The sequence below is a fragment of the Nelumbo lutea genome, chromosome 3 (genome assembly GCF_056320005.1).
Source record: "Nelumbo lutea isolate HS-2025 chromosome 3, American lotus-T2T, whole genome shotgun sequence".
Lineage (NCBI taxonomy): Eukaryota > Viridiplantae > Streptophyta > Magnoliopsida > Proteales > Nelumbonaceae > Nelumbo > Nelumbo lutea.
The window spans coordinates 43,618,612-43,645,329 of NC_142686.1; the positions used below are offsets into that span (position 1 = coordinate 43,618,612).

The 26,718-nt window shown below is 38.4% G+C and overlaps 1 protein-coding gene across 7 annotated transcripts; it reads right to left on the reverse strand.

Annotated features, from left to right (window-relative positions):
• Positions 1 to 3,976: 3,976 nt before the first annotated feature.
• Positions 3,977 to 24,920, reverse strand: LOC148864561 (uncharacterized). 7 transcript variants are annotated; one of them, XM_088975527.1, is made up of 7 exons: positions 24,615 to 24,920; positions 24,017 to 24,262; positions 22,488 to 23,567; positions 21,887 to 22,081; positions 21,633 to 21,787; positions 20,379 to 20,489; positions 3,977 to 4,583 (listed from the first exon to the last, which is right to left on the reverse strand). In XM_088975527.1, exons 2-7 carry the CDS (start codon positions 24,167 to 24,169, stop codon positions 4,517 to 4,519), a joined length of 1,761 nt encoding a protein of 586 aa, XP_088831653.1. In that variant the 5' UTR covers positions 24,170 to 24,262; positions 24,615 to 24,920; the 3' UTR covers positions 3,977 to 4,516. The 7 variants fall into 7 exon arrangements, with proteins under 7 accessions (XP_088831653.1, XP_088831657.1, XP_088831654.1 ...); XM_088975531.1 differs by having other exon boundaries at positions 22,488 to 23,003; positions 24,615 to 24,835; XM_088975528.1 differs by having other exon boundaries at positions 24,017 to 24,257; positions 24,615 to 24,832.
• Between the last annotated feature and the right edge of the window lie 1,798 nt (positions 24,921 to 26,718).

Below are 26,718 nucleotides of genomic sequence, written 5' to 3' on the forward strand. Positions count from 1 at the left end.
CTTCAGCAGGAGCGGATATTGGTTTGTTCTTTGGGCGTGAAGACCAATTTTGGGAGATATTATTTCTCTGGATCAGGTATAATCATTTCTGTTTCTTTTTGGTTCAGATCTGATTTGTTTATAGTTCAAGTAGGATCATTGAATAATGTATTCTAAATTTAGGGAATATGATTCCCCAGTTGGAAGAAGGTAGTGAATTTTTTTTTGAAATTCGCCCCCCATTCCGCACCCTTCTTGGCGTCCATTAGATGGATCCTATCATTCTTTCATTATTTTCAGCTGTTGTCCCAAAATTAACTAAATCATGAGACACATCAACTCTAGGTTGGAGGCATATATATATATATATATATATATTTGAAATAGGATTTACACAAGGAAAAGCACTTGCCATTCGTTGGTTATTAGGGGCATCCCGAAAACGTCCGGGTCGAAATATGGCTTTCAAATTAAGTTCCGAATTAGTGGATGCTGCCAAAGGGAGTGGCGATGCCATACGCAAAAAGGAAGAGACTCATAGAATGGCAGAGGCAAATAGAGCTTTTGCACATTTTCGTTAATCCATGAACAAAATCTATATAGACACATGGAATAGATCAAGAAATATTTGAACTATGATTCATACCTACTATTCAAACCTTGTGACCGGACTCCAAAAACTTTTCAAAGAGTTATAAGTAAGAGTTGTGAGTTAGAAATATATATATATGGGACACATCCCATTCAAACACGCATCCCTACACATGCATCTAACCTGATTCTTTCCAAGGACTTGTGAAAGCAATAGAAGGCAAGATGACAGTTTCAGATTCTCTCGCATTCTATACTGTTTTGCTTGTTAAAACTGATTGTGAGCCTTTGACCGTTTATGGCATTCCCTCACTTCCCTCCCTGGATATCCATAGTCCATAATTTATTGTTATATGCATAGTAATGTAATCGGTGTTCCCAAGTCCTAGCGACTACTAAGACTATTACGGATGCGTTTACATCTGCACCTCACAACGTTCTACAGTATATCTTTGTCGTGTATTGGGAATATCTTTTGATGATAGTATTAGAATTGATGATGACATATTGAGAAGAAATGTTCTCAAGACAGAGATGTGCTGTGGGACGTTACGGGGCACCCCCTTGTGGGACACAAATGTGAACGGATGTAACAACTGCAATATGGTTATGTAATGAACTAGAAAACGTTGAAATGTGCTGAGTGTAAAACAAGTCTTATAATTGCAAAATTGGGTTAGTTTTGCACTAACAAATTTATCTTCTTGCCAAACAAACTTTTAACTGTAATGGATGCAAACATGAATTCCAATAAAGCATATGCTTTTTTTTTTTTAATCAAAAGCCCACTTGAATGCAAATTTACTTCTTTTTTATTGATGTACCTTTACATCTTATTATAAATGTAAATATGCATTGGCCTGTCATTGTCAACGCATAAATGTAATGTTGCTAAACACAGGCAAAAGTGAAATAGAGCGCAAATTTACCCTGAACCGGGATTTACACTCTATTTGTATCGTTTCTAAACGCAGCCTTAGGGTAAAAAGAGGAAAGGATAATTCACCAGTTCAATTAATTATTGGTTGACGATTAATAGGCTTTTTAAAGGCAAATCCATTATATTTTTTATTTAGTTTCTTTTTTGTAGACCGTCGTGGATTGATCACATAGTATAGTGGTGTGTAGCACCTTGTATAGGGGCTTTTGCCTTTTCAATACAATATAATGCATGGTTTTTAAAACCGACTTGGAGACTGGTTAGGGGTTTGGTTATTGGGTCGAATAGTCTGATCGTTCGACCCGAACGGTTAGCTTGTTTTGACAAAAAAAAAAAATGAAAACTGGTCAAAACCATTTAAACGGTTTTTATGGAAAATCTGATTTTGGGGAAAAGCGAAACTGGTCACCTGACCGGTTCCCGATTTTTCCGGTCCAACCATCCGATCCGGTTTGATTTTGAAAACCATGGTATAATGACATTACCTTTCCACAGAGATTAGCAGAAACTAAAAAAATTTCTTTGAAGGAGCTGTGCAATTTAAGTGGTCCAATAGATTAGCAATGAACCAATAACCATAAAAGCGACTAAATTAAATAAACGAAATAAACACTGATTGACTCGTATTAATTATAATGAAAAATAGATTAAAGATATGCTACGTGACTTGTTAGATAGAAATAGCCATTAAAGGAAATGGCCTCATTGATATAATAAAAGAAAAAACAATTTAAAACACAGGCCGAAGATATCTTTTTAACATCTCAACATGAAAGCAAAATAGCCATTTAAGAGCAATGATAAAATCATGTAACCAATTAAAGCAACAATATAATATACATTTGAACGCTAAATTAGCATTTCATACCATGTTTCACAAAACGGGATACTATAGTCCCCTAATATACAACCACAATGGGCTACTCTCCATTGTTTTGCCCCATGGAGCAGAAACACATCGATAAAACACGTCCTTCTATATTAAACTTATAAAATATGGGCCACACTGGAGATTGAACTATGTTTCAAAACTTGTAATTTTATGAAATTTCAATGGATGGAAATTGTTGGGTGACAATTGGTTAACTGAAGTGGACTCTTCCAAAACTTGGAGAATTGATATTTGAGTAGGAGATGGCATGGATAAAAATATTAATGAAAGGAGTCATCTAAATGCATCAATTTACGAAGGTAAGGTAAACGGTCAATTATGATCTACTTGGGCCAAGAAAATCATGGATTTTTATAACTCTTGGATACCTCAAGTTAATTTTGTCAATTAATGGCAAAATGTCTTCGGAACAATCAACCGAATACATGGATCATGTTTTAGGAACCACTTAACCTGCAGGTCATCTAATTGAAGTTCGAACATGTATGACTATGTTTAATTGATGGGTTCTACAACATCTTTTATTTTTTAGAGAAATAAATCAAATAATTAAAAATTAAAAATACATTCGGTAGAAGTACTGTACTTGCTAAGTTGCTATGCAACTCTCTAGCAAGATGTTGGAATGCTGGAAAGGTGGAACCTAAAGTTAATGGCGTCTGATTTGTCCTACCCGATCAACAATAGTTGTGTGCTTTCCAACAATCAGGAACGAACATGATAAGAGAGAATAACGATTTTGATGAGAGAAACAAAACTGATTTTAGCCTTGAATAAACTCCTTAGAACACACAAACACGGGACGCAACCTCTTGGCATCAGTGTATTTTGAAAACTTTTAAGCAAAACACTTTGCATTCCATTTGCAACAAGTGCCCAAAAAATTCTAGTTTTTCTATCTGCCTATTCTGCTGCTCTTTTTAACATATAAATGTGCTTTTTTCACAAGGTATTCTCATAAAAATAATTGGAAATGTGAAATAAGGGTAAAATTGAAAATAAAAATCAGGGTGTTCGACGAAGAGAGACATTGATCATTCTCATTTTTAATAATGGGGTGTAATAGAAATTGCCTGATTCAGCCAGCAAGCACTATGTGCATTCTTTGGTTTATTTATCGTATGCCCAGTAACACAAATCATCAGCTTGGTTCTACCGTTAAAACTTGGGGAAAATTAGCACAAGGGTATGATTCCCAAAAAACTAAAAATCCCCAGGCCAACTAAGCAGTGCAGAGAACTCTTTGGACTAATATTCCTTGTTTCTAAATTTACTTGATATATTATCAACTGAGGACAAAAAAAATAAATTCTTTATATTTTTCTCATGTTATTCTGATTGAAAATAGCTTTTCAGAATGATGTTGGAAATCTAAATAAATGATAAATTTAATGAATAATAAAATGAAAATAGAAAACCATAAATGTAATTTGGAAGCCTGGTTTTGTACGAAAGTAACAAAAAAGGAAAATAAAATTAAAAGAAAAAAAACTTCACCTTTGACCTCGACAATAATAATAATAATCAAAGAAAAGTACTGGATGTCTAAAAGTCAAAAGAGGACTGAGGGGGTATAAGTTGCAACTAGAGGAAATCACTTTTTTCTTCAAAGATTTTGATCCACAATACAATTGTAAGTGAAAATTTAGAGGTGTGCCCATATCAGCAATTGTTTTCTAAAACTTGCTACAAATTAGATTCAGCAGGGCCCTCTAGGACTGTTACAGTGCTACTGTAGGACAGCATAGATGACAATTGACAAATCAAAAACATCTTTGAACACTTGAGGAAGCAAAGCTATATATTAAACAGATTTTGACAATGAACCTCCCTAAATGAGATGTTCTAAGCTCCCATTTTGTAGCAACGGCAAAGAGCAAGCAGCTCCGTCAATTTCTACCTGTGCTGGATTATTATCTGGCCAGAGCAAACAAGGAGATGCCTTAGGCAGAAGTAGACTAAACTTCCCAAAGCACCATGAAAGAAGCCATCATTCTGAAAAGAGATGGGATGCACTTTGCCCATCAACAGTTATGGTCTTCAAGGAACGTAAGGTCCTTCAGGACTATGGATATCATGGTGATAGCATTTGGCTCTTTTTTTTTTTTTTAATCTCAATTTTCCATGGATGATGGCAACGAATCAGATCTGCAAACATCCCCACGACAAAGTGGACATACCCTGCAAGCATAAAGGGATATACGAATATCTTTAAAAACATAATAAAATAAAAGCTTTTTTTTTGAAGATAAAATAGAAGTTGTAGGCACGCTTATTAGCAGCATTGATGGTTTGATAACAACAATTGGGATACAACTATCTAGAAGGACAACACTCTTTAATTAGGAAAAGTTTTTCCCTCTATAAATCATTTCACGTTTTCATCTGTTATGTCCCCTCTAAAGGAGACCGGGTATACTTATGGGAGGGTTTTTGATGGAGAAATGAACCCTTTAAATTGGAATTCCCTAGATTCCTCCATTTTTTAACTACAAAAACCTCAATAACAATAATAATACAAGGCTTGGTCCTTGCCTCCAGATTGACCTCAATAACAACAATAATACAAGGCTTGTCTATCTCACTTCACATTGTTATTGATCAAGATGATCTTCAATGGGATTTAGATTTTGGTAGAGGACAAAGATCTTAAATTTTCTGAATGCCTTCTGAAACACATTCTAAGTGGTTATAAGACAGATGACTTGACCAGGGAGTAAGTTTAATTCAGGTCAAGGTCTGCTAGTAACAAACAATAGACACGTCAGTTTTCTGCCACCTTTCTTCCAAGTCCAACACATTTGAGTGTTCAAAACACATGCACAAGTGCACTTTCTCATGTGAAGACAGATGACATAAAACTGTTATGCCACACATTGTTTTGTTACTAGCAGACCCAAACTCAAATTCTATTGGGATTTGGGACTGGGGACTAGTCCTATGACTGACAAGGGTTGCAAAAAAAAAAGATTACTGTGTAAATTGATCTTACTGGGTTGCTAACAAAATTTCTAATCTGGTTACTACGCACATACACACACACCTTAAACAATTAAAGAAATAAATTAAAGAATCTTTTGTCACTTCATTTCACAACCCCCACAATCAATTAGTCACCAAATTCTATAATATTAGGTTGCTTTCTTAGGCCAATAGCCAAACAAAATAAGATTAGTAGAACACAATAACTGTTCAGTGGGCTGTGGTGGAACCAATGATAATGCCCCACACCAGTCAAAATATATTGGGTCCACAATCATTCAATCTCTCACTGTGAGCCTTATGTATTTTATGGCTTGCGTGGGGCATTGTCATTGGTTCCACAACCCACTACACAGCCATCACATTCAGCTAATTTGAATTCGAGCCAAACACTTAGCAGGCTCCAATAGACAATATCAACTCCCCCCAAAATGAAATATACTAGATATGACACGTGAAACTGCAACACAAAATGAAATATACCATACAATCCTCAGTTCCTCACAATGTTTGCATAGCAAGCTGATGATCCAGCATTAGCAGTCAGAAGACTACCAATCATAAGCTTATAAGGCACCAAGGTGACATTAGCTAAAGGAGGCACCTTGTTGCCAAGGTGTCACCTAGGCAATGGATTTTTTTCTCTAAATAAAAAAGCCTAAATAGAGTATCTCCCTAGGTTCATTGCAACCAGAAATCATCTTTCACTCGTAATTATGAGTAATCTTCATCAAATAGGTATTAAATTTCATATTAAATATAGAAAATCAACATATTCATGAGAAGAAGAAGAAGAAGAAGAAGAAGAAGAAGAATTGATTGGATAAAAGTTTATGTTCTTGTTTAACAGTTCAGGTTATGAAGTCTTCAAGAGTTGAATACAACTACACAGACATGTGTTGGTTGTAACCCTAACAAAAAGAAAATAAAAAAGACACTAGTATATAAACCCACGTAATGAATAATTTAGTGTAATAATGTATTTTATAATTATGATCTTAGAAAATAAAAAATACTATATAGCGCCTTGAACAAAAAAGCTATGAGGCGAGGTTTAAGTAATCTCCAAAGATGCTTTGTCACCTAGTTGTTGCTGCATCACCTTGACAACTATGCTACCAAGAAGCACCAACCAAACACCTCCATTCTGGGGGGATTAATATTGCCAACTCACTTGCAAATACTGTACCATGATCACCATGAAAAAAAAATGTAGAATGAACTTGTTGGATCAACTCATTTAGAATTCTCCTTAGATAAACCCTTGAAACTCCCCGGGACCCCAATAAAAAGCATTGTTTACTAGTTACATATATTTTTTTATCAGTAGCACATAATCAAAGGAGGTATTAATAGAAAATATTAAAAGATAATAAAAAAGAAAAAGGATACAAACACACCTGCATCAAAAAAAAAAAAAAGGATCAAAGAGACCAAAAAAATATGACACCCATCTCACAGAAATTACAGAAACATAGATTCAGAAGCCAAGATTCCCAAGCCCAATGCCCCACAATATAGTTCAGCACTTCCAACCTCCTCTCACTTTAATCTATACACTTAGATCAATTGCTAATCTGGGAATCCATCTGAGAAAGATGTTTGCTCTAGCAGCCAAAGATAATGCATCTCTAAAATAGTGCCTTAAGGCACAAAAGGCCTTCAGTGTCAGAGCTCATTCAACCAATTACAACTTGACAATCTCATTCCACCTGCAGATTGTTCAGCTCCAAATGAGAAACCAAGCCTTGACCCATGAAGAGCATTTGTGCTCTAAGACAGTTGCTTTCTATAGATCCTCAAAAAACCATTAAGATTTTCCATGGATGACCTCCATCACTGCCACAGGAACCACTACTGATAAAAGAAGTAATATTTCATTTCTAGACTAAAGAAGGAGGGGGGAAGCTTTTTTGGAAAAGGGGAAGAGATTGCTAGATGCTTGGTGGACCATTTTAAATATATCCTTCGTATGCTAAGGATGACCTCCATCACTGCCACAGGAACCACTACTGATGAAAGAAGTTATATTTCATTTCTAGACTAAAGAAGGAGGGGGAAAGCTTTTTTGGAAAAGGGGAAGAGATTGCTAGATGCTTGGTGGACCATTTTAAATATATCCTTCGTATGCTACCTCCCCCTAGACTGAGAATTGTGGGTCTAGATGAACCTCAGTTTGAGGGAACCCAGAATCCCCACTTGGCCTTTTAGAAAAACCATTCAAGATCAAAGAGACTAAGAGGACAGTGTATGCTTTGGAGAAATCTAAAGCCCCTAGCCCAGATGGTTTCAACTTGGCATTTTACCAAGAATGTTGGGATGTGATTAAGTTGGACCTATTAGCAATTTGTAGAGAGTTCCATAAGAGGGGTATAATCAACATTTATACCAACTTCACTTTCATTGGTTTAATTCCAAAGGATAAAGATGCTATCTACCTACCCTAAAGATTTTAGATCAATCAGCCTTATTGCCCTTACTTATCGTCAAGACCCTTTCCTTGAGGTTAAGAGAGGTCCTCCCCACCTTAATTTCACCTATTGAAGGGGCTTTTGTTAAGGATCGACAGATCATTGATCAGAGTTTGATTGCTAATGATGTTTAGAAGAAATGAGAAGAAGTGACAACAAAGGTTGGGATTACGAATTAGGTTTGGAGAAGGAATATGCTCTGGTAGATTGGTCCTTCCTAGATGAGGTGTTGGAGAATCATGGGTTTGAGGGAAGGAATTCAGATCAGCTATCAACACATGGTCCCAACAACATCCCAATCAGCTATTGCAGCCATACATCGGAACATCTCCCCATGAACGACAGGGGAGATGTTCCCAATATGCAGCTGCAGTGGTCTGGTGGGTCATTGTTGGGAGCGTTTTGTTGGTGGCAGATCCCTATCCTGAGGAAAGATGGAGGAAGTGGATTAAAGGATTTACTAGTACTAAATTGGTTCATTTCTCAATCTTGATCAATGAGGTAGTCAAAGATTTCCTTAAAGCTAAGAGGGATTCAGAAAAAGTGATACTCTCTCTCCCTTTCTCTTCAGTCTTCATCCATTGGGACACTGGTTATTCACCTACAGGCAACAACTTATGGATGATATCATATTATTTTGTGAGCATATGAAGGAGGAAGGAGCTAGGGGAACTTGGAGCCTTTAATAAGGTGAATGAAATTAAGAGAGTATCTTCCATTTTGGGTTGTTCGAGGGGAGAGTGGCCAGTGAAACACTCCAGGTTACCTGGTAATCTTAGGTCGTTTGCTTTTTGGTATCTGATTATGGACAGATTTTCAAAAGAGTTGGTGGCTTCAAAGAAGTCTTAAATCTATTTGGAAACTAGAATCACACTAATTAAGTCAACCTTAGCAAACATTCCCATTTATTATTTACCCACCTTTAAGATTCCAACCATGGTTGGGACTCTGACTGTCTTGAAGAGCTACATTAGCTTTCTTGTAGAAGTCCATTGCAAGTTTGTTACATTCTTTTCTGAGTTTTATTCACAGTGACCTTTATTCCAGTAATATAATCAAACTTTAAAAGGACCTCAGGGGGATGATGTGCTCAAAAATTTAGTATAAGGTGTTTATTTTTTTAACATATAAAAAATTTAGTATAAAGACCTTTAACTCTGGTGTTGAGGGAACAGTGAGGCATAGGCAAATAGAACACAAAAAATTCCAAAAGTCAGACCCTAGCTCTGATCGACAGACACAATCCAACTCAGGAAAGATGAATACCCAATCTGCAGCAGATATTCTAATGGTGCCACAGTCTTCTCAATCTTCCATCATCCCCACCTTCTATCCTACTTTTGAGAGCACACAAGGGTCCCAAATTGTCACTATTCCTCCAGAAATATTACTTCATTTTTCCTCTGGGATTGGGGGAGTTTTCAGGAATGAGGAAGGGATTGTTATTGCTCTGTTCTCTGGCCCTATTGGAGAAGGAGGCTCTATTAGGGCTGAGATCCTTGCAGCTCTGGAAGGGGTTCAAAGAGCAAGGGAACTAAATATCAGTCGGCTGATTTTGGAAGGTGATTCAAAGGTGGTGATTAGCTGGTTGAAGAAAGATGACAGTGGCTTGTGGAGTTACAATAATGAAAAGAAAAAATACTTATGGCTATGTAGAGGCATTGAGATACAATACAGCTAGGTGAAAAGGGCTGTTAATTCTTTTGCAGATGGGTTGGCCAAGCAAGGGGTGAATAGGGAGGCTATTTTTTGGGCTAATTTTTAATCTTCTTTCATTGTAATCTTCTGATGGGGAGACAAGACTATTTATCTCCCCCTTTTTTGTACTAAAGCTTCATAATTCTTAATAAAGTTTCTGTTATTGATAAAAAAAAAAAAAAAAAAACTACTTCATTCAGTACCACCCAAACATCACAACTCAAGCCCCAAAGTGAGCACTGTTCTGCTACAAAGTGGCGTATCCCTTATGCTTCTGTGCTTTCCTCATGGTAACATCCGAACTCCCCTGTGTTCTCACTTCTCACTCGTCCTTTGACTCTTAGTTTGGTCATTAAACTTGTCTCCCTCAATCGCAGTCATGGACACATCAGAGTTAGTAGCTGCCTCAGCAGAACCACAATCCTTCATTTGAGCAGTATAAGACGAGGAGTGTTCTTCAAACAGAACCTCCGTACTTAAATCATCCTCATTTAACCTTTTTTGAGCTTTGGTCGAATCAAGACTTCCAATGCTAGAGGGTTGGTTGACTTCCTCACCGCAGTTAGGTTCCAAATTTTCCTATTCACATGGTCTTCGTCAAAGTCCTCCCTAAGAGCCCTGTTATATTTTGGGTTTGGTCTATCCGGAGTAATCGAGTTTCCTTCAGACAGCAGCCGTCGAGCCATCATGTTAGTTTTTCGACCTCTAGGATTTCCCATATAAGCTTCCCAAGATGGGGAGGAGCTCTACTTTGCCGTTGCAACCTTCTGTTGGGGGGAGGGGGGGAGGGGGGGAGGTTCCAGCCAAGGGGGATGGTGACACACCACAAATACTGCCCCCAAAGGAGCAAGGCACCTGACTCATAAAAGGGTCACGTGCCTCTAGAACCACATTATTATTTGGCTAAACTAACCTGACTCGATCCTCCGCCCACCCCACATTGCCCAAAAATTTAAACATTACTGCCTGTCCACTTAACTTGTTGGGCACGGTTTCTCCTGCTGACAGGGCTTCTACATATGATTTCCTATATGTTCGATCTTTCGGCTTTGAGATCCACGGCTGCTCTAACAAGTAAAATAGCTGATTTGCTTTTCCCTGAAGAAACTGTTGAGTTTCCTTCTTAAGAAATCCCTTGTAGAGTGCCTTTGACCTTCTCTTTGCCACATGGCACCACTCAATATTTTTGCCTTCGCGACATCTTACCCAACCATCCACGTCGTCATCATCGTCTTCCTCCCTCCTCTCATGCCTGAGTGTCGCTTCATCTCCTGACGCTAACCATCCCCTATACCAAAGCCTGTCTGTGAGCTTGGAACCAACTCCAGCTTAACTCCGACAATACGAAGCTTTGTCACTTTCAAATCATTAATATTAAACATCTCTAAGACTGAAGCAACTCTGTGGAACGTTGCTTCCTTCCACAGGTGAAAGGACAAACCACGAAGCCAGACAATAATAGGTCCTCCTTTCGGCAACCACTTGTTTGACAAGGGACACCAGTTATGAATTAACACCCAATCTTCAACAGTTTCAAAGCTTAAGGTATCTGGTTTCTTCCCCCGAACATCTAGAATTGCTTTATCTTCATCAAATGACCTTACAATTGGAGGTGAGGTTATTTTCATCACCTCAAGGACTTTTTCTAGAGTCTTTTCCCAATTAGGGTTTGGTGTTTCAATTGTGATTACGAAATTCTTTTCCCAATCTTCTTTTTCCTCCAACAAAAGATTTGGTTCCATAGAGGATGATCAGACTGAATCAATTTGATCACCAATCAAATTAGCTTTCTCCTCCAACGGCCTTTTTCCTTTCCTCTTTTTTTTATCAGCAAAAGAGAATTTTATTTGAAATTAGGTTAAAATAAGGTTTTACAGCTTTGTGTATGGGAGTAAAGCTCCCACACTATTACAAATTTCTGTCCCACTTTACATTGCAACCAAAAACAATTGTTGCCTTAAAGCCCCTTGTTTAGCAAGATAATCAGCTAGCCCATTTGCACTCCTTCTAACCCATTTGAATTCAGCCTCTACCTCCCTTGCAACCTTTTCCACTTCCCTTATCACTTGTTTGAAGGTCCACGAAATACTTCTATTGTTTTTAGCCCAAGAAATGATCACCTTGGAGTCCCCTTCAACCTCAATATGCCTCATTCCTAGTTGCTTAGCTATCTTCATTCCTTGTAGCAATGCCATTAACTCAGCTTTTAGAGAATTGCCCATGCCAATTGGTCCAGAGAACAAAGCTAATATTCTCCTTTCAGAATTTCTGATTACTCCCCCAATATCTGACAGTCCCGGATTTCCAAATGAGCTTCCATCAAAATTCAGTTTAAACCTGTTACCATCTGGAGGTTTCCATTCTATCCTTATTTTCTCTTTCACTCTTGAGGATTGTGCTACTTCTGTCCAAGATCTTATAATGTCTATAATTGAGAAATCTTGAAAGATATGCATAGATCTTACCTAGTGAGCTACTTTAATTTTGATGGTGTCAATTACCTCCTTCATTGTTCTACTCCTGTCCAAAAATATTCTGTTGTTCCTTTCTTCCCAAATAACCCAACAAATAGCTGCCTTTGTAGCTTTCCACATAACCTTCCCTCTTTTCTTTGGTTGACTCAAAAAATCCTTGTTGAAGAACCCTGCCACATCTTGAGGGGAAACCCACCTGCAACCAAAGAGAGTACAAAAACGGTCTTTTTCCTTTCCTCTGCATGAAATCCAAAATGCTTCGCTCTGCTCTCTTCTCATTTTAACTCTTTTCCAACTTCTCTTCTTTTTAACTTTCAGCATTCACTGAAATGTTTCAAGTCCCCTGATAACTCCAAGAACTGCTATAGAGCTTCTATCATCAACCCCCATCCTTTCCTGTTTGTTCCTTTTGGGATGTAGACCAACGGTTTTTTACCAGGCCCAAAGAACCCAAAAAGTGTCACGTAAGCTCCTTTTCGATTTTCCAATAACTTTGCCTAGTAAACAGTGCTATCAACTTTGATTGAGACCTTCTAGTTCACTTGCCTTAGTAAGTGTAACACTCCCTCCAGGAAACCCTTGAACCACTAGGGACCATTGCCTTTCGGCAAGATTGTTGCCTTCAAAAGTTCATTAATCTTCAAGATTGAACCCCTTCTCGTTTTGATCTCCTCCAATGCAAAAGACTTTGCTTCAACCTCGAATTTCTATCTCCATCTGGTAGCACGAGCAAAAGACCTCCTCCATCTATGAGTTTGTTTGGACAATTTTCTATGGATGATGTTATCTCAGTGCCTTCAGCAGTTCGAACCAGAGGAAGAAAAGGAACAATCGAATCTGATAGCCTAAGCCCTATCAGTCGACCCTAATATGAATTAGCCTCTAATTAGCTGTACAAAGACTAAACTGCCCCCACTTAAGTATGGGACAAGAAGTCTCTATTAAAACTGCCACATAAGTACATAACTTAACAGAAATAAAATGACTAATCTACCCTTATTCGGCTAGCTCTAACACTCCCCTTCAAGCTGGAGAATGTATGTCATATAATCCCAACTTGTTACATATATAATTCACTCTCCCTGAGCTTAAGCCTTTTGTAAACAAATCCGTCCATTGATCACCTGAGCCCACATGTTCTATGCTTATCTCTCCAGTAAGGACCTTCTCCCTTACAAAGTGGCAATCAATCTTTATGTGCTTTGTTCTCTCATGAAAAACAGGGTTAGATGAGATGTGGAGTGCAAGTTGATTGTCACAGTACAATTTCATAGGTCTATCCATGGAGAACCCGATTTTTTGTAGGAGGTTCCTCAGCCATACTAATTCACATGTAGTGTGTGCCATGGCTCTGTATTCGGTTTCAACACTGCTCCTTGTCACAACCGTCTGCTTCTTACTCTTCCATGTCACAAGATTTCCTCCAAGAAATGTGCAGTAACTTGTAGTAGATCTTCTATCAGACACAGAGCCTGCCCAATCTGCATCTATATACCCAATTACTTCATGTCTTCCTCCTGGTTTGTACAATAACCCACGACCTGGAACTCCCTTTAGGTACCTTACAATTCTAAGAACTGCATCCCAGTGAGGTATCCGAGGGTTCTGCATAAATTGACCCAACTCACTGACTGCAAAGGAGATGTCTGGTCTCGTGATAGTCAAATAGTTCAGCTTCCCCACTAACTGTCTATACCTTCCAAGATCATCAAATATTTTCCCTGTATCACTGCTCAACTTAGCATTTGGCTCCATGGGAGTTTTAGTCGGTTTTGCACCTAACAGTCTTGATTCATCCAACAGATCAATAACATATTTTCTTTGGCACAGGTTTACACCTTGTTTTGATCTAGCAACTTCTATACGCAAGAAATACTTCAATGTCCCAAGGTCTTTTGTTTGAAAATGGTTTTGCAGAAAGACCTTTAGTTTATCGATCCCCAATTTGTCACTACCAGTTATGACAATATCATCCACATAGACCACTAATAAAATCTTTTCGGCTTCTAAATCATAGCTGAACATCGAGTGGTCAACCTGACATTGTTTCATTCCAAAATTCTTCACCACTTCACTAAACTTCCCAAACCAAGCATGAGGCGATTATTTCAACCCATAAATTGCCTTTTTCAATCTACACACCTTACGATCCTCTCCCTGAGCAACAAACCCAGGTGGTTGCTCCATATATACCTCCTCCATAAGGTCACCATGAAGGAAGACATTTTTAATGTCAAGTTGAAACAAGGGCCAATCATACATAATTGCCAGGGAACTTAAGACACGGACAGAGCCAATCTTAGCCATTGGAGAGGTCTCCATATAGTCCACCCCACACTACCATCCGGTAAGTATTTAACAGTATACACCCATTTACAACCCACAACATGCTTACCGGGAGGAAGAGCAATGAGCTCCCACGTTTGAGTATGCTGAAGGGCAGAGAGTTCCTCCTCCATTGCTTGCCGCCACCTAGGTGAGCTAGGAGCCTCTTGGACATTCTATGTATAGAAATAGATGACAACAGTGAAACAAATTGGCGATGTGAAGCGTAAATGCGAGAGATTGAAACAAAATTGGAAATGGGATGGAGGGTACAACTACGTTTACCTTTCTGTAAGGCAATGGGAAGATCAAGTCCTGAAGGCTCTGGGACAAGAGCAACAACAAGATCTGCAGACAAGGTAGAAGCTGGAGGAGGAACCGGTGTCTGTCAACGAGTATACACGTACCGGATCGGTGGTCGTTTAGTAGGGATCTGCACTGGAGGAGGTGAAGGGTCAACCCCAACTAGAACAACCGAAACGGGATCACGAACTGGAAGAGGAAGAGGAAGCAAGGTGGAGACACCGATGCTTTAGGTCCCGAGAAGAAGGGGACAAACTCAAAAAAGGTGACATCGGGACAGACATAGCACTTCCGAGTAATGGGATTGTAACACTTATACCCTTTTTGAGTCCGAGAGTAGCCAAGAAAGACACTTAATAGAGCGTGCATCCAGCTTGTCTATCCCAGGACTCGGATTGTGAACAAAGCACACACAACCAAAGATGCAGGCTGTTAATGGAAAGGGAGACAAGGTGGGGAACAAAATAGAAAAGGGAGACCGACTATGAAGAATGAAGGAGGGCACTCGATTAATAAGGAAATACACAGTAAGTACAATATCACTCCAAAATCGTTTAGGAACACTCATATGACGAAGAATAGACCGAGTAGTTTCAAGGAGATGACGGTTCTTTCGTTCAGCCACCCCATTTTGTTGAGTGGATACACATGAAGTTTGATGAATGATGTCGTGCTGTTCTAAATACTGTTGAAAGGAAGTAAGTATTCACGACCGTTATCTGAACGAAGAACTTTGATTGGAACACTAAATTGTGTACATATTTCAACATGGAATTTTTGAAAAATGGAAAATAATTCACTCATTTCTTTCATTAAATAAATCCATGTCATCATTGAACAATCATCAATAAAAGTGACAAATATTTGTAATCATTATAAGACTTTATTTTAATCGGACCCCAAACATCTGAATGAACCAAAGCAAAATGACTCAACATACGATTATCAACTCTAAGACTGAAGGGAACCCGATGATGTTTCCCTTACTGACACAACTCACATTGTAAAGACAATAAATGACTCAAAGATGGAACCAATATCTTGAGTGCCTTGAGAGATGGATGTCCAGTCGACAATGCCACTGTAGAGGAGTGAATGAAGTCTAAAGTGCAACTGACGATCCACCACCATCAAGGTAATACAATCCACCAGCCTCATGCCCCCCCACCAATCTTCTTTCCCGTTTTGAGATCTTGAAAAAACAAAAGGAAGGGAAAAATGTAATAGAGCAATTAAGAGTCTTGGTTAATTTACTAACAAACATAAGATTGAATGGAAACTTAGGGACATATAGAACAGATGATAAAGAAAGAGAAGACGTCTCAACATTACCAACACCACAGATGGGAGAAGAGGAATCGTTGGCAAGGGTAACCGTTTGAGATGTGGAAGTTTTAGAGAGGGAAAAGAACACATCTAGAGTCCCGGTCATATGATCCGAGGCTCCAAAGTCAATAATCCAGGGAGAGGGTTTGGATGCCAGACAAGCTATACTTGAGTGGGTAAGGGTGGCTGTAGTATGCTGTGAAGTAGCTTGGAGGAACCTCTCATACTCATCGCGCGGTACACTCACCATCTCCTTCCTGGAAACAGATGTAGATGTGGAAGGTGTTAGATCTGCCTGTTGGTTATCACTGACATCAACCCCACTAGCTATTGCATGATTAGCCCATGTAGAAGGAGGGCCATGGAGATCATAACAAAAATTCACCGAATGTCTGTCCCTGCCACAATGGGTACATTTCCTTGTAGAGTTACTTTTTCCTTTACCACGGCCTCCCCCCGACTCACGACCACCACCACGACCAAATATGGAATCACCACGACCTCCTCGGAAAGCATGTCCTCCCTCTCTAGTACCACATCCACCTCCTCTGACTATCACAAATGCTAATCTGTCAGACTATTGGATTCTTTGTAGATCCCAAAGAAATCCTACGAAGTCATGCAAAAACTTCCTCAAGTGTAGGAAGAGTAGAGCCTCCCAATATTTGGGCCCTAACTGATTCATATTCTGATTTAAACCCCACTAAGAACCTAGTGACATCTAGTTGTTTCCTCTGTTGTTGTTGAACCTTAACATCTAGAGTGAGGGGATGATAGGCATTGAGTTCATTTATGAGGTTCTTCATACTAGCATAATACTCTTCTAGGGTTTTATTCCCTTGCTACAGATTGAAATACTCCTGATAGAGCTGATATACCCTTATAGTATTATCCTGCCCAGAATAAAGCTTCTTGGCATGTTCCCTTATGTCCTTAGTTGTATCTAAGAACATAAAGTTGGTACTTATTTTGGGTTTCATACTATTCCATAACCATGTCATGATTTGGGCATCTTCCTGTTCCCAGTCATCAAACCCTAGAGAGTCAGTTGATGGTTTATCTTCCTTCACATGTTTCACTTTCCTCTTTGCCTTGAGGAAAACTTCCACTGACTTGGCCCATGGCACAAAATTCTCACCATTAAGTTTAATGGAGGTCTTCTGCACACCCAAATAATCGGAGGGGATCACCACACTCGGTTTCTGATCACTAGAACCATCTCCCGTTGCTGCCATTATGTCTCCCCCACTGTTATCTCTAATGCTGAACTATTAGTCACCAACCAAATACTACAACAGCCAAGGCAACACTACAACAATCTCTAAACTCAGGTGATAGGTTCACAACAAGTCACAATCAGTCATCATTGTGCACAAACTATCATTCAAATTAAGAACAAAAGGTAAAGCAACATTCTGACAACACCAACAAGGCAGAAAATTGATGTAGGCAATTCGGCCATTCCTTCCAACCCCCCCCCCCCAAAAAAAAAACTTTTGTTCTTGCTCACACCACTACTGATTACACAGAGCCATAAATCACCACTATAGTAATTCAGCAATTTACTAACCACATACAAGCCCTCTTGAAGCTGCTCAATAAAGGGTGAGCATCAAAAGCATCATCACACAACCATCTCTGTCCCACATGGTACAGGTCTGTCTGACCCTTTTTTTTTAAAGGTCACTACCAGTCCAAAGACATCAACTACAACCACTACAGTAACCCTTGCTCCATTTGGTCACTGTAAACACAGTCTGTTCTTGGGCCTTTTGCCAAGAACCAAGGCTACAAATAACCTAGTTCTTTAAGTTCTGATCATTCCGAGCAGATTTTGAGGGTTTTCCAACCAGAAACATCAACAACACAAAAAAAAAAGGATAACCAACCTTGATGGAGAGCTTCAGTCAACCATCCACTTATTTTTGGAGTTATTCTCTTGAAAGGCAATCAGGTTCTGAGCAGAGAAAGAGAGGCCGAAGTGTTCTTAGACCTAGGTCGAGTCTGTGTTCTCCATTTGTAGTCCGGAGAGAAGAAAAAGAAGTTACGAATAGAAAGGAGCAGCAGTCACGAGCAGAGATTTAAAGAGCAATGTCCTACTTTGATACCATGTTATCTCAGTGGCTTGAAGAAGAAGAACCAACAACACCAAAAAAAAGGATAACCAACAACTAGAAACACCAACTAGAAAGGATAACCAACCCAAAGACATCAACTACAACCACTACAGTAACCCTTACACCATTCGGTCACTGTAAACATAGCCTGTTCTTGGGCCTTTTTCCAAGAACCAAGGCTACAAATAACCTAGTTCTTTAAGTTCTGATCAGTCTGATCAGTCTGAGAAGAAGACCTCTAATTAGTTGTACAAAGACTAAACTACCCCCACTTAAGTATGGGATAGGAAGTCTCTATTAAAACTGCCACATAAGCACATAACTTAACAGAAATAAAATGACTAATCTACCCTTGTTTGGCTAGCTCTAACAGATGACATTGTAAGAAACTGGAGATTTTTTTACCAATAAAATTTTGGAGTTTAGTAGCAGCATGTTCACTAGACAAGCCTTTAGTTTCATCTCTTAGATTACCTCCTCAAGAGAATGTGATAAAAACAATGTTTTAAAAGTGCAAGAAGAAAAAAAGGCATAGGGGCCAATTTGCGCCCGAGGTGCAAGGCGCAAGGTGAGGCGCGCGCCTTTTTGAAGCAAGGCGAAAAAAAATACAAAAAAAAAAAAGAAAAGTTAAAAAATGTCAAAAATTAAGGAAATGCCAAAAATGGGAAAAATAAAAAAATGTTAAACATAATATTAATAAAAAATATAAACTTAAAATAAAAAAAAAAGTTTTAAAAAACCTATTATCTTAAATTAAAGCATAACATGTAAAGAGTATTCAAATAAAAATAAAAAAAGAAGGTACAAGAAAGGTGACAAGAAATCACCTGGAAAAAACAAACAAATAAAAAACCTCCAAACTCCCCATTCTTAATAATTCTTAACATCTCACCAACTGAAACCAAAAAACAACCATCAAACACTGTTCAACCAACCGAACTCTCACCAGACCCATGACTGAATAGCAAACCATGCCACCAACTCCAAAACAGCTCTTCTTTGCAAACCCCTCCCCTCCCATCAAGAGTCCCGATGTTTTACTAACTTGAACTTCCTACTCAACATTTTCTAACTTTTTTTGGTAATAATTCTAACTAAATCTTCTTTTCAACCTAACTTTGTTAGGAATCACCTCAACCACTACCTCTTGCTTCTTTAATTCTTCATCATTATCTTTAGTAGCTTTCCCTGATTCACCAACACCATCATCCTTGAATTCAACAACAGGAACATTCTAACCTTACACCCATAGTCCCATTGACTCTTGTCCACTTGTTGCAACTTCCAATCAGATTACAAGCATCTATCAGCAGCCATGCCATATCACTTGTTGCTCTTTGCACCCTTCCTCTTATAAACCTTCTTCAACCTATTTACAAGGGCCTACCTGGCTACCCCACAAAGACCATCTTTCAGGCAAAAGAAGACTTTGTGACCTAAATGATAATTTTTTGATCTCTTCGGTTTTCCAGAGCAGGTAGTATTTTTTTTTTTTATCTCCTGGGCTCTTCAAGGTCAACAGATCTGCTCGCTCTACTGTTATTTCTACCCAAAATTTGACCCAGTTTTCCCACCAACATATCAATGACACTTTCTGAATTGTAAGGATGCTTTTCAGAAGAGACAAAAACATATTTCCCACTCTGTATGAAATCATCATCAGTACACTTGTTTTTATTAAAAATACCTCCCTTCTCTCCAACATAGTGAAATTCTCACAAATTCCTTTCCAACACTGCAGAAAAATTTCTGTTTTCATTTGGAATAATCTTGTCAAACTCAGGTTCCACTCCAACCTCTTGCTTAGAATTTAAAACTCTGATAACGAAACCAGATTCCTCTGACTCCACCCCTACTCTTTCCTAATTAAGACTAGAACATTTTTCCTGTTCAACCTGAATTGTTACTTCAAAGCAAAAAAGGATTTTTTTTAAGGTACCCCCAAAAGAAATCATGACATCTTCTGTGCATTGTAGGTGAAAAATGGTTGCCAGTTTTCCACCTTGCTAATTCATTTTGAAATAGCCAATCATTTCCAACTCTTTTTGCCTTTGAAAAACTTATTAAGAACCCCAGTTACTAGTGAAAAAGGAGAGAGAGATAGTTCACTTTGCCATAAACCTCTAGAATTGACAAAAGAACCAGCTTGCAATCCTTTCTGAAAAATAATAATAATAATAATAATAAACAGTAATGCAAATATCTATTAATATTCTAGATATTAAATCAAATTTCCTCAAACGAAAAATATCAAAATATAACTTCTGGTCCATGTTGTACCTGTGAATCTCCTTAAGCCACTTGTCTACACATGTCTGGTGAAATTCATGATGGCAAGGCAATATCCGCATGCTATCCCCTTCCTCATACTCCACAAGGCATATATAACATCTGTAAATCAAACAATATACAAAAAGAAGAGCAAGAAAAAAAGAGAAGTGAAAAAATAAGTATCATGTTATTGCAAAGAGGGAAAAAATGTAATGAAGTACCTGCTGACACAAGAATATGTCCACAACATGTTTACAGATGAAAGCAATCTTGTAACAACATAAGTGAAAATTAAGCAAAGATAGGTCCCATGAGATATAACAAATTAAATAAACAAAAGACTACTTAAAAGATAAGCTTCTCTCGACCCAACTAAGCCTTGTCCAAACCAATATGAGATCATCTACACGAATCTTATTCCACAATTCTTTTCTGTTCAGTGCTATATTCATTGTTATGTTATGAGCCTTTAAATTATTTTTCTTTACTACTTCAACCCATTGTTATATAGAAAAGCTGAGCTTCAACCCCTTAAGTGCCCTGCCCCTTCTTATTTTCAGAGTTTTTTACTTTCTTTTCCTAGGGCAATCTTCTTGATGAAGACTATACTTTTCTCATGAATATGTTGATTTTCTATGCTTTGATATGAAGTTTGTACTTATTTGATGAAGATTACTGTTAATTATTTTTTTGATAAGTAAGTTTACTATTAATTATTAGTAAATAATGATTTCTATTTACCATGAAAACTAGGAAATTAGCCTAAGATTCAGTTATTAAAAAAAAAATCCATCACCTAAGAACTCCCTTGTCACCTACTTTCATCTTCATGACTTGACAATGATGATTGAAATAACTGAGTTGATTAAAACAGTTGAGTTGTTTATGCATTTAAAAGTTCCTCCAAATAACTTTTGCACAACAACTGTTACATTTAAAACAGTTGAGTTGTTTATGCATTTAACAATTACAATATGCTAAGTCAATTGCTCCTAACAGAAGAACTTATCTATTGTTAACTTTAAGTTTTTAATTGAAGATGACACATATACAGAAGAACTTATCATGTTACTCCCTAGTAGCACAGCATGGTATTTTAGCAAATTTGAAGAAAGGAAATGAATGATCTTTCCAATAAGTCATGACACCCCCTCCCTTGTGTAAAACTGTAAATAATGCATCAAATAATATATACTCTTTAGTCTGTAAACATGCTACAGTAAATTAAATGCATAACAAATAACAATACATGCAAATACTTACTGTGCAGCCTCTTCATTCATATGTTTTTGTGACTTCATGTATATTTTAACAGGTATTGATTCTACAACTTCCTTTGGTGCAGGAACAGAGCCAATCGAAGAAACAGAAGGCCGGGAAGATAAAACCACAGATTGCTGGTGAATTTCATCCAGAACCTAATTAAAATAGTTAAAATAGTTATAGAAGCCTGAACTTACATCCATTAACAAAAATGAGAGAAGAAAGACCTTGAAAACAAAGAACAACAGTACTACCTCAAACAATGCTTCTGCTAACATAACAATCCTTGATATGCTAGCTCTGGCACTGTTATCATCATCTGGATTGGTGGAACGGCCATTTGTTCGGCAGGAACAATGCCCTGTTCGATGCTGACCTGCCAAAATACATGACCTCTCATGTCCAGATAAATTTTCAAAGCGGCTACCAAGCCGCTGCAGTGCACGAACCTGTACTTCAGGAAAAGGAGAATTCTCTTAGGTATGCTAGACCAACAAGAAAAAATGCATAAGAGGAAACTGAAAAGGATTTCAGTTAAAATCATACGAACAGTGCAACAACAGTGTTTTAATGCAGGCCTTTCTCAGAGCATAAAATGGACCAGTTGACGGGTTTTAGGGGGATCTTCTCAACCAAAAAACTCATCTAACCAGATGAATTTCATAGCAAATCTATAAATTCAGTTTTTTTCTGCCTATTAAAAGGAATTAACAGCCAGGATAATCCGATAAGAATCGAGATTTTGCTAAAGAAGGCCCTAGCCAGGCCAGTCAAATGGTGGGAACCGAATGCACTAACAATGTCTTAATAAGAACTGTTGCCATATGTCTGCTGGGTGCAAAAAAGTTTACAAACCTGTGATCTTATTCTTCTTCTCCTCTCAAGAAAATCAGTTCTACGCTCCAAAATGTCATGATATCTTGTGTCTCTTGTTCTTGAGGGCTCTACCTCGTCATTTTGAATGCTTTCAACGGAGCTTGGCATACTGGATAAAGGATAATTAGATGAAGTTGTTGGTGTTTCAGCATTCCTGTCAGAGGCTGATGTCCCTGTTACACCATCCCAGGCATGTCTCCCACTCCCCTGGCTAGAATCTCGAACCTCACTGTCTTCATGTAGACGACCAAACAATCCATCAGAGATTGAGGACCTGCGAAGAACCCTGTCACGGAGCCTGCCAACACTCATTGTTCGGCTAAACCGGACACTTCTTTCAACTGGTTCCCGACCTCCAATTCGTCTATCTGGATGCCTTGTTTCAATGCTCTCTACCTCTGTATGAATCCTCTGAGAATGCCCATTTACATCAATTCCATTTCTTGTGTTCTCATTGTTCTGAACAACATCCACTGTGGAAATGATTTCATCGTCCTGCAAATGAACAGAACCAGAGGCTGAAGAGTCTAATTGCACACCAGAAGAAGTAAATTCATGTTGTGTTGCAGGTAGTCTATTAATGGTGCATTCAGGAAGCAAGTCACTCCCTTCATGAGTTTCATTGCTGCTAACTGAAATATTGGCAGGACCAGTATGTACATGAAACCTTTCTTCACTGTTGGAAATTGTGAGGCTTGTGGAGAAAAGAGGATAAGCACTTGATGACCCCAAGCTAGATGCTCTGCTTAACCTAAAGCTTATATTACCAGGAATGAAACTAAAGCGGGATCGAATGCGATTTGAAAGGTTCAAGGATCGACCAGAGGCAACTCGGTTAGAGCTGCTACCAGATCTGGAGATGGTATCAGCAACACTCTCTTGACCCCATTCATCGAGTTCATTGTCAGAAGAGATTGAAGGCACGTCATTAGATGCTTGTTGTTGGACCTTCACCTTCCCATAGCATTCACGTTCCACTTGATCAGAGTCTATTCCAGTTTGGTCTGTATAGGTATCATTGTTCAAACTCCTATTTACCTTGTTCCGATGATCAGAGCTCTGAAAGTGTGAGCTAATATTATTTCAGTTTCTCGAAGACCCATTTAAATGCACAATCCAAACCAATTACTAAACCAGCATAAGAAAAAGGGGAAAAAAGATTTTAAATTACCCATTACCACTAGCATCGACTAATTGTACCGATATAAATATATAATCCTTACTGAGTATAACTCTTGGAAAATACATGCAAGGTTATTTCAAGTTCGTACTCCAGCTCTGAACTGAAGCATCACGTATCTAAGATGTAAAGTATGAAATGAAATGATAACCAAACACTGCTGCATGTTTCATCAAACACCTCCAAAGCAGTAGGAATTTTCAAAGGAAATCCCATAAAAGAACAGGATTTTCAGTAAAGCGTATGCTATAGAAACAAGATCCATAATTCGAACAGAAAGATCCCAAAACGAAAACAAATTTAATAAAAAAAGGAAGAAACCACTCACCTCTTCGCCACTGTCATTGTCATAAGATCCAAACGATCGGCCCAGACAGGAAGGCTGGAAAACCCTAGCTCCCTTCGATCTCGTCCGACGAACAGCCTTAGACGACGACGGCAACGACGCTGCCGCGGCATCTTTACTACTACTCGATCCCATTCCACCTTCTAAGGATTCAAATTCCACTTAAAAATTAAAATGTAGCTCTGACCCACCAAAGCTCCACCAATTTCCTACTGCCAGAACCCTAACCTTAAATTTTCCAAAAAAAGGAAAAAGAAATCAAAACAAAACCCAGTTCAAGGACCAGGTTTCTTGGAAACCCATCAAGAACTTATTGCAAAACAAATTAAAAATCAATCAACAACTAAAATCAAACCATTGCTTGCATGGAGGAAAACCGATCAGGCTCTAAACAAGATAGAACAAAACGCGCTCTTATTAACGGAACTTGATCCAGATTTAATTGGGAACACTTATCGATAAAAAAAAGAGATTCAAACTAAAGCAAGAGAAAGAATAGATTGATGATGGACGGTTGGTGTTTTTTGAATTTATCTTCTGCCAAAAAAATGATTTTTATTATTTAATCTTGTTCATTTACCATGGAAAATTAGGAATCTATGGTGAATAACGCCATTTTCGTCCGAGTGGCATTGCCCATTGCAGTGATGTTAGAGCAGGACGGAGACAAGAAGCCGAGTTGCAGAGAAGACGGACTGACGTTTTTGTATATCCGTTTTTCGTTTTTCGCTTGCTGTTCTTCAGTCCTCACGCACTCGTTCCTGTCAGAACGGGAGCACGGTAATGGGGAGGACGAAGGACGAGGACCTGGATTCCCTACCTTTTCTTTGGTGGTGGGTGTGGGCCCCAAACCAACTCGATCGGATGGACAATTCTCCCCAGTTGCACTTTTATTTTTATATCTCGTGGAACTTTACATCACTTTGCGCCTTTTGCGGGTGGGCCCTCAACGAGATGGGCCCAGGCTGGTCAAAGCCCAGCGGCAGGTGCTACCCTTGTTTACTTGCTGAAGGCCCAACTAGTTCCAATGGGCAGTGGGGTGGATTTACGAGCTTCAATTGATGGTAGAACTGTTGCTTACTTATTTTGTGTTGGGATCACAATAGTAGTTATTTTTGTTTGGGAAACAAGCCCAAAGAATAAACACTAATTGAGAAGTTCAAGTTAAATTTTAGGCTTATTTTTAACTGCTTATTTCCTTTTTGGTCTATAATGGCTCGCCACATCATTCTTAAATTACCTATACTATCCCTGTTTAAAATAAGTGTGCTTTCACCAAACGCTCATAAATACTTATTTTTCAAATAAGTGCTCCCAAACTTAGCCTTAGTATGTAGTGTAACTAACAATGACAACCGTCTGATCAACTTCAGCTTAGATTTTGGCTGAGAGACCCACATGTTGGGCCTATAACAGCCCAAGTTCGGCCCACTGATATTCTACAATGAAAATAGCTCAACCCATTAACTAGCTATTATTAAGCCTTTTATGAAGAACAAATTCCCGAATACTTGCAGCGGGAAAAGGAGTCAAGGGTCAGAAAGAAAAAAATAGGTGTGAAGCCCAAACCCAAGATTGTGATACCACAACTTATAGAGTTCAATAAAGGTGTGGACACGCATTTAGATAGTCAAGTGGTTTTAAGAAGAAATGCAGGAGACCCAAAATTATTCACGAGGCAACACGGATGGGGGCCAAAGAGGGCCCATGTGTTCCCCTCTTGGCCCTGCCTATCCGTGAGATGAGTCAAGTTGCACTCCAGAAGCCCTTGCCACATGCCCAAATCAAAGTCCTTTTTCTGGGCAACTTTTAAAGTAAAAAAGTTGAAGCTTTGAATGGTTAACATCAATTGGTGAAAGCCAGAATAAGTGATGGGATATAAGGTTGCATGGGGCCAGGGAATGAAAAGGAATTCCGAATACAGGGGATTCTCCATCAAGTGGGTCATCTCCATGTGCCCGTTTGGGAGGGCAATTCATGCAGCGGCTTCTGGCTTTGCACCGAAGCTTCTTCTTGTGGCTTTTCCAAAGCAGCTAAATCAAAGCTTCAGCCTTCCCAGAGTGTGAATGACCTGATATGGCACTGTTCCTAAAGTCTTTGGCATTTCGATTGTTTATGCTCGTTTTTCTTAGGATCAATGACCCATCTCCACTTCTTTTTTTTTTTTTTTCCTTTCTTTACACCCATCTCCACTTGATGCACTTAATCCAACACAAAGTGATGTGCCAAAAGAATTTTCTTCAAAAAGAAATGTGTTATGCCATTTCTTTGTTATTTATTTATGCCCAGTAAGCCCTTCTCTTAAAATGTAAGTTGCTTGGCTTCTAATCTTTGTTCTAAACTCAGCATTCCAAAATTAGCTTAGAGAAACAATTAAAAAAATTGCATGTAGAATTTTAGAATAATTATATTGATGATGGAGACAAATACCTAAAAATACTAGGGTGGATATTAAGTAATAGCTAAGAGATAGATGGTGATGCTAATATTCACTTAGCCCACAGTATTTCTATGGAGAAGAGACTTAACTATAATGTTGTATATGTCTATATGAAACCATTTATAAATGGATATTTTGTCTTTTTATGTTTAACTAGAAAATGTTAATAATAATGAACTTTATGATAACTATCAGATTATATAAGGATTATTTTAAAAAGATTTAATCAAGTTGTATTTTTTTC

What these genes read in the sequence shown, in the direction of transcription:
- LOC148864561 (XM_088975527.1), bottom strand. Translation starts at nt 24,169, where the DNA reads ATGGGATCGAGTAGTAGTAAAGATGCCGCGGCAGCGTCGTTGCCGTCG. An exon ending in ACAATGACAGTGGCGAAGAG is followed by an intron (nt 23,568 to 24,016) that starts GTGAGTGGTTTC and finishes TCACACTTTCAG; the next exon opens with AGCTCTGATCATCGGAACAA. An exon ending in TAGCAGAAGCATTGTTTGAG is followed by an intron (nt 21,788 to 21,886) that starts GTAGTACTGTTG and finishes TATTTTAATTAG; the next exon opens with GTTCTGGATGAAATTCACCA.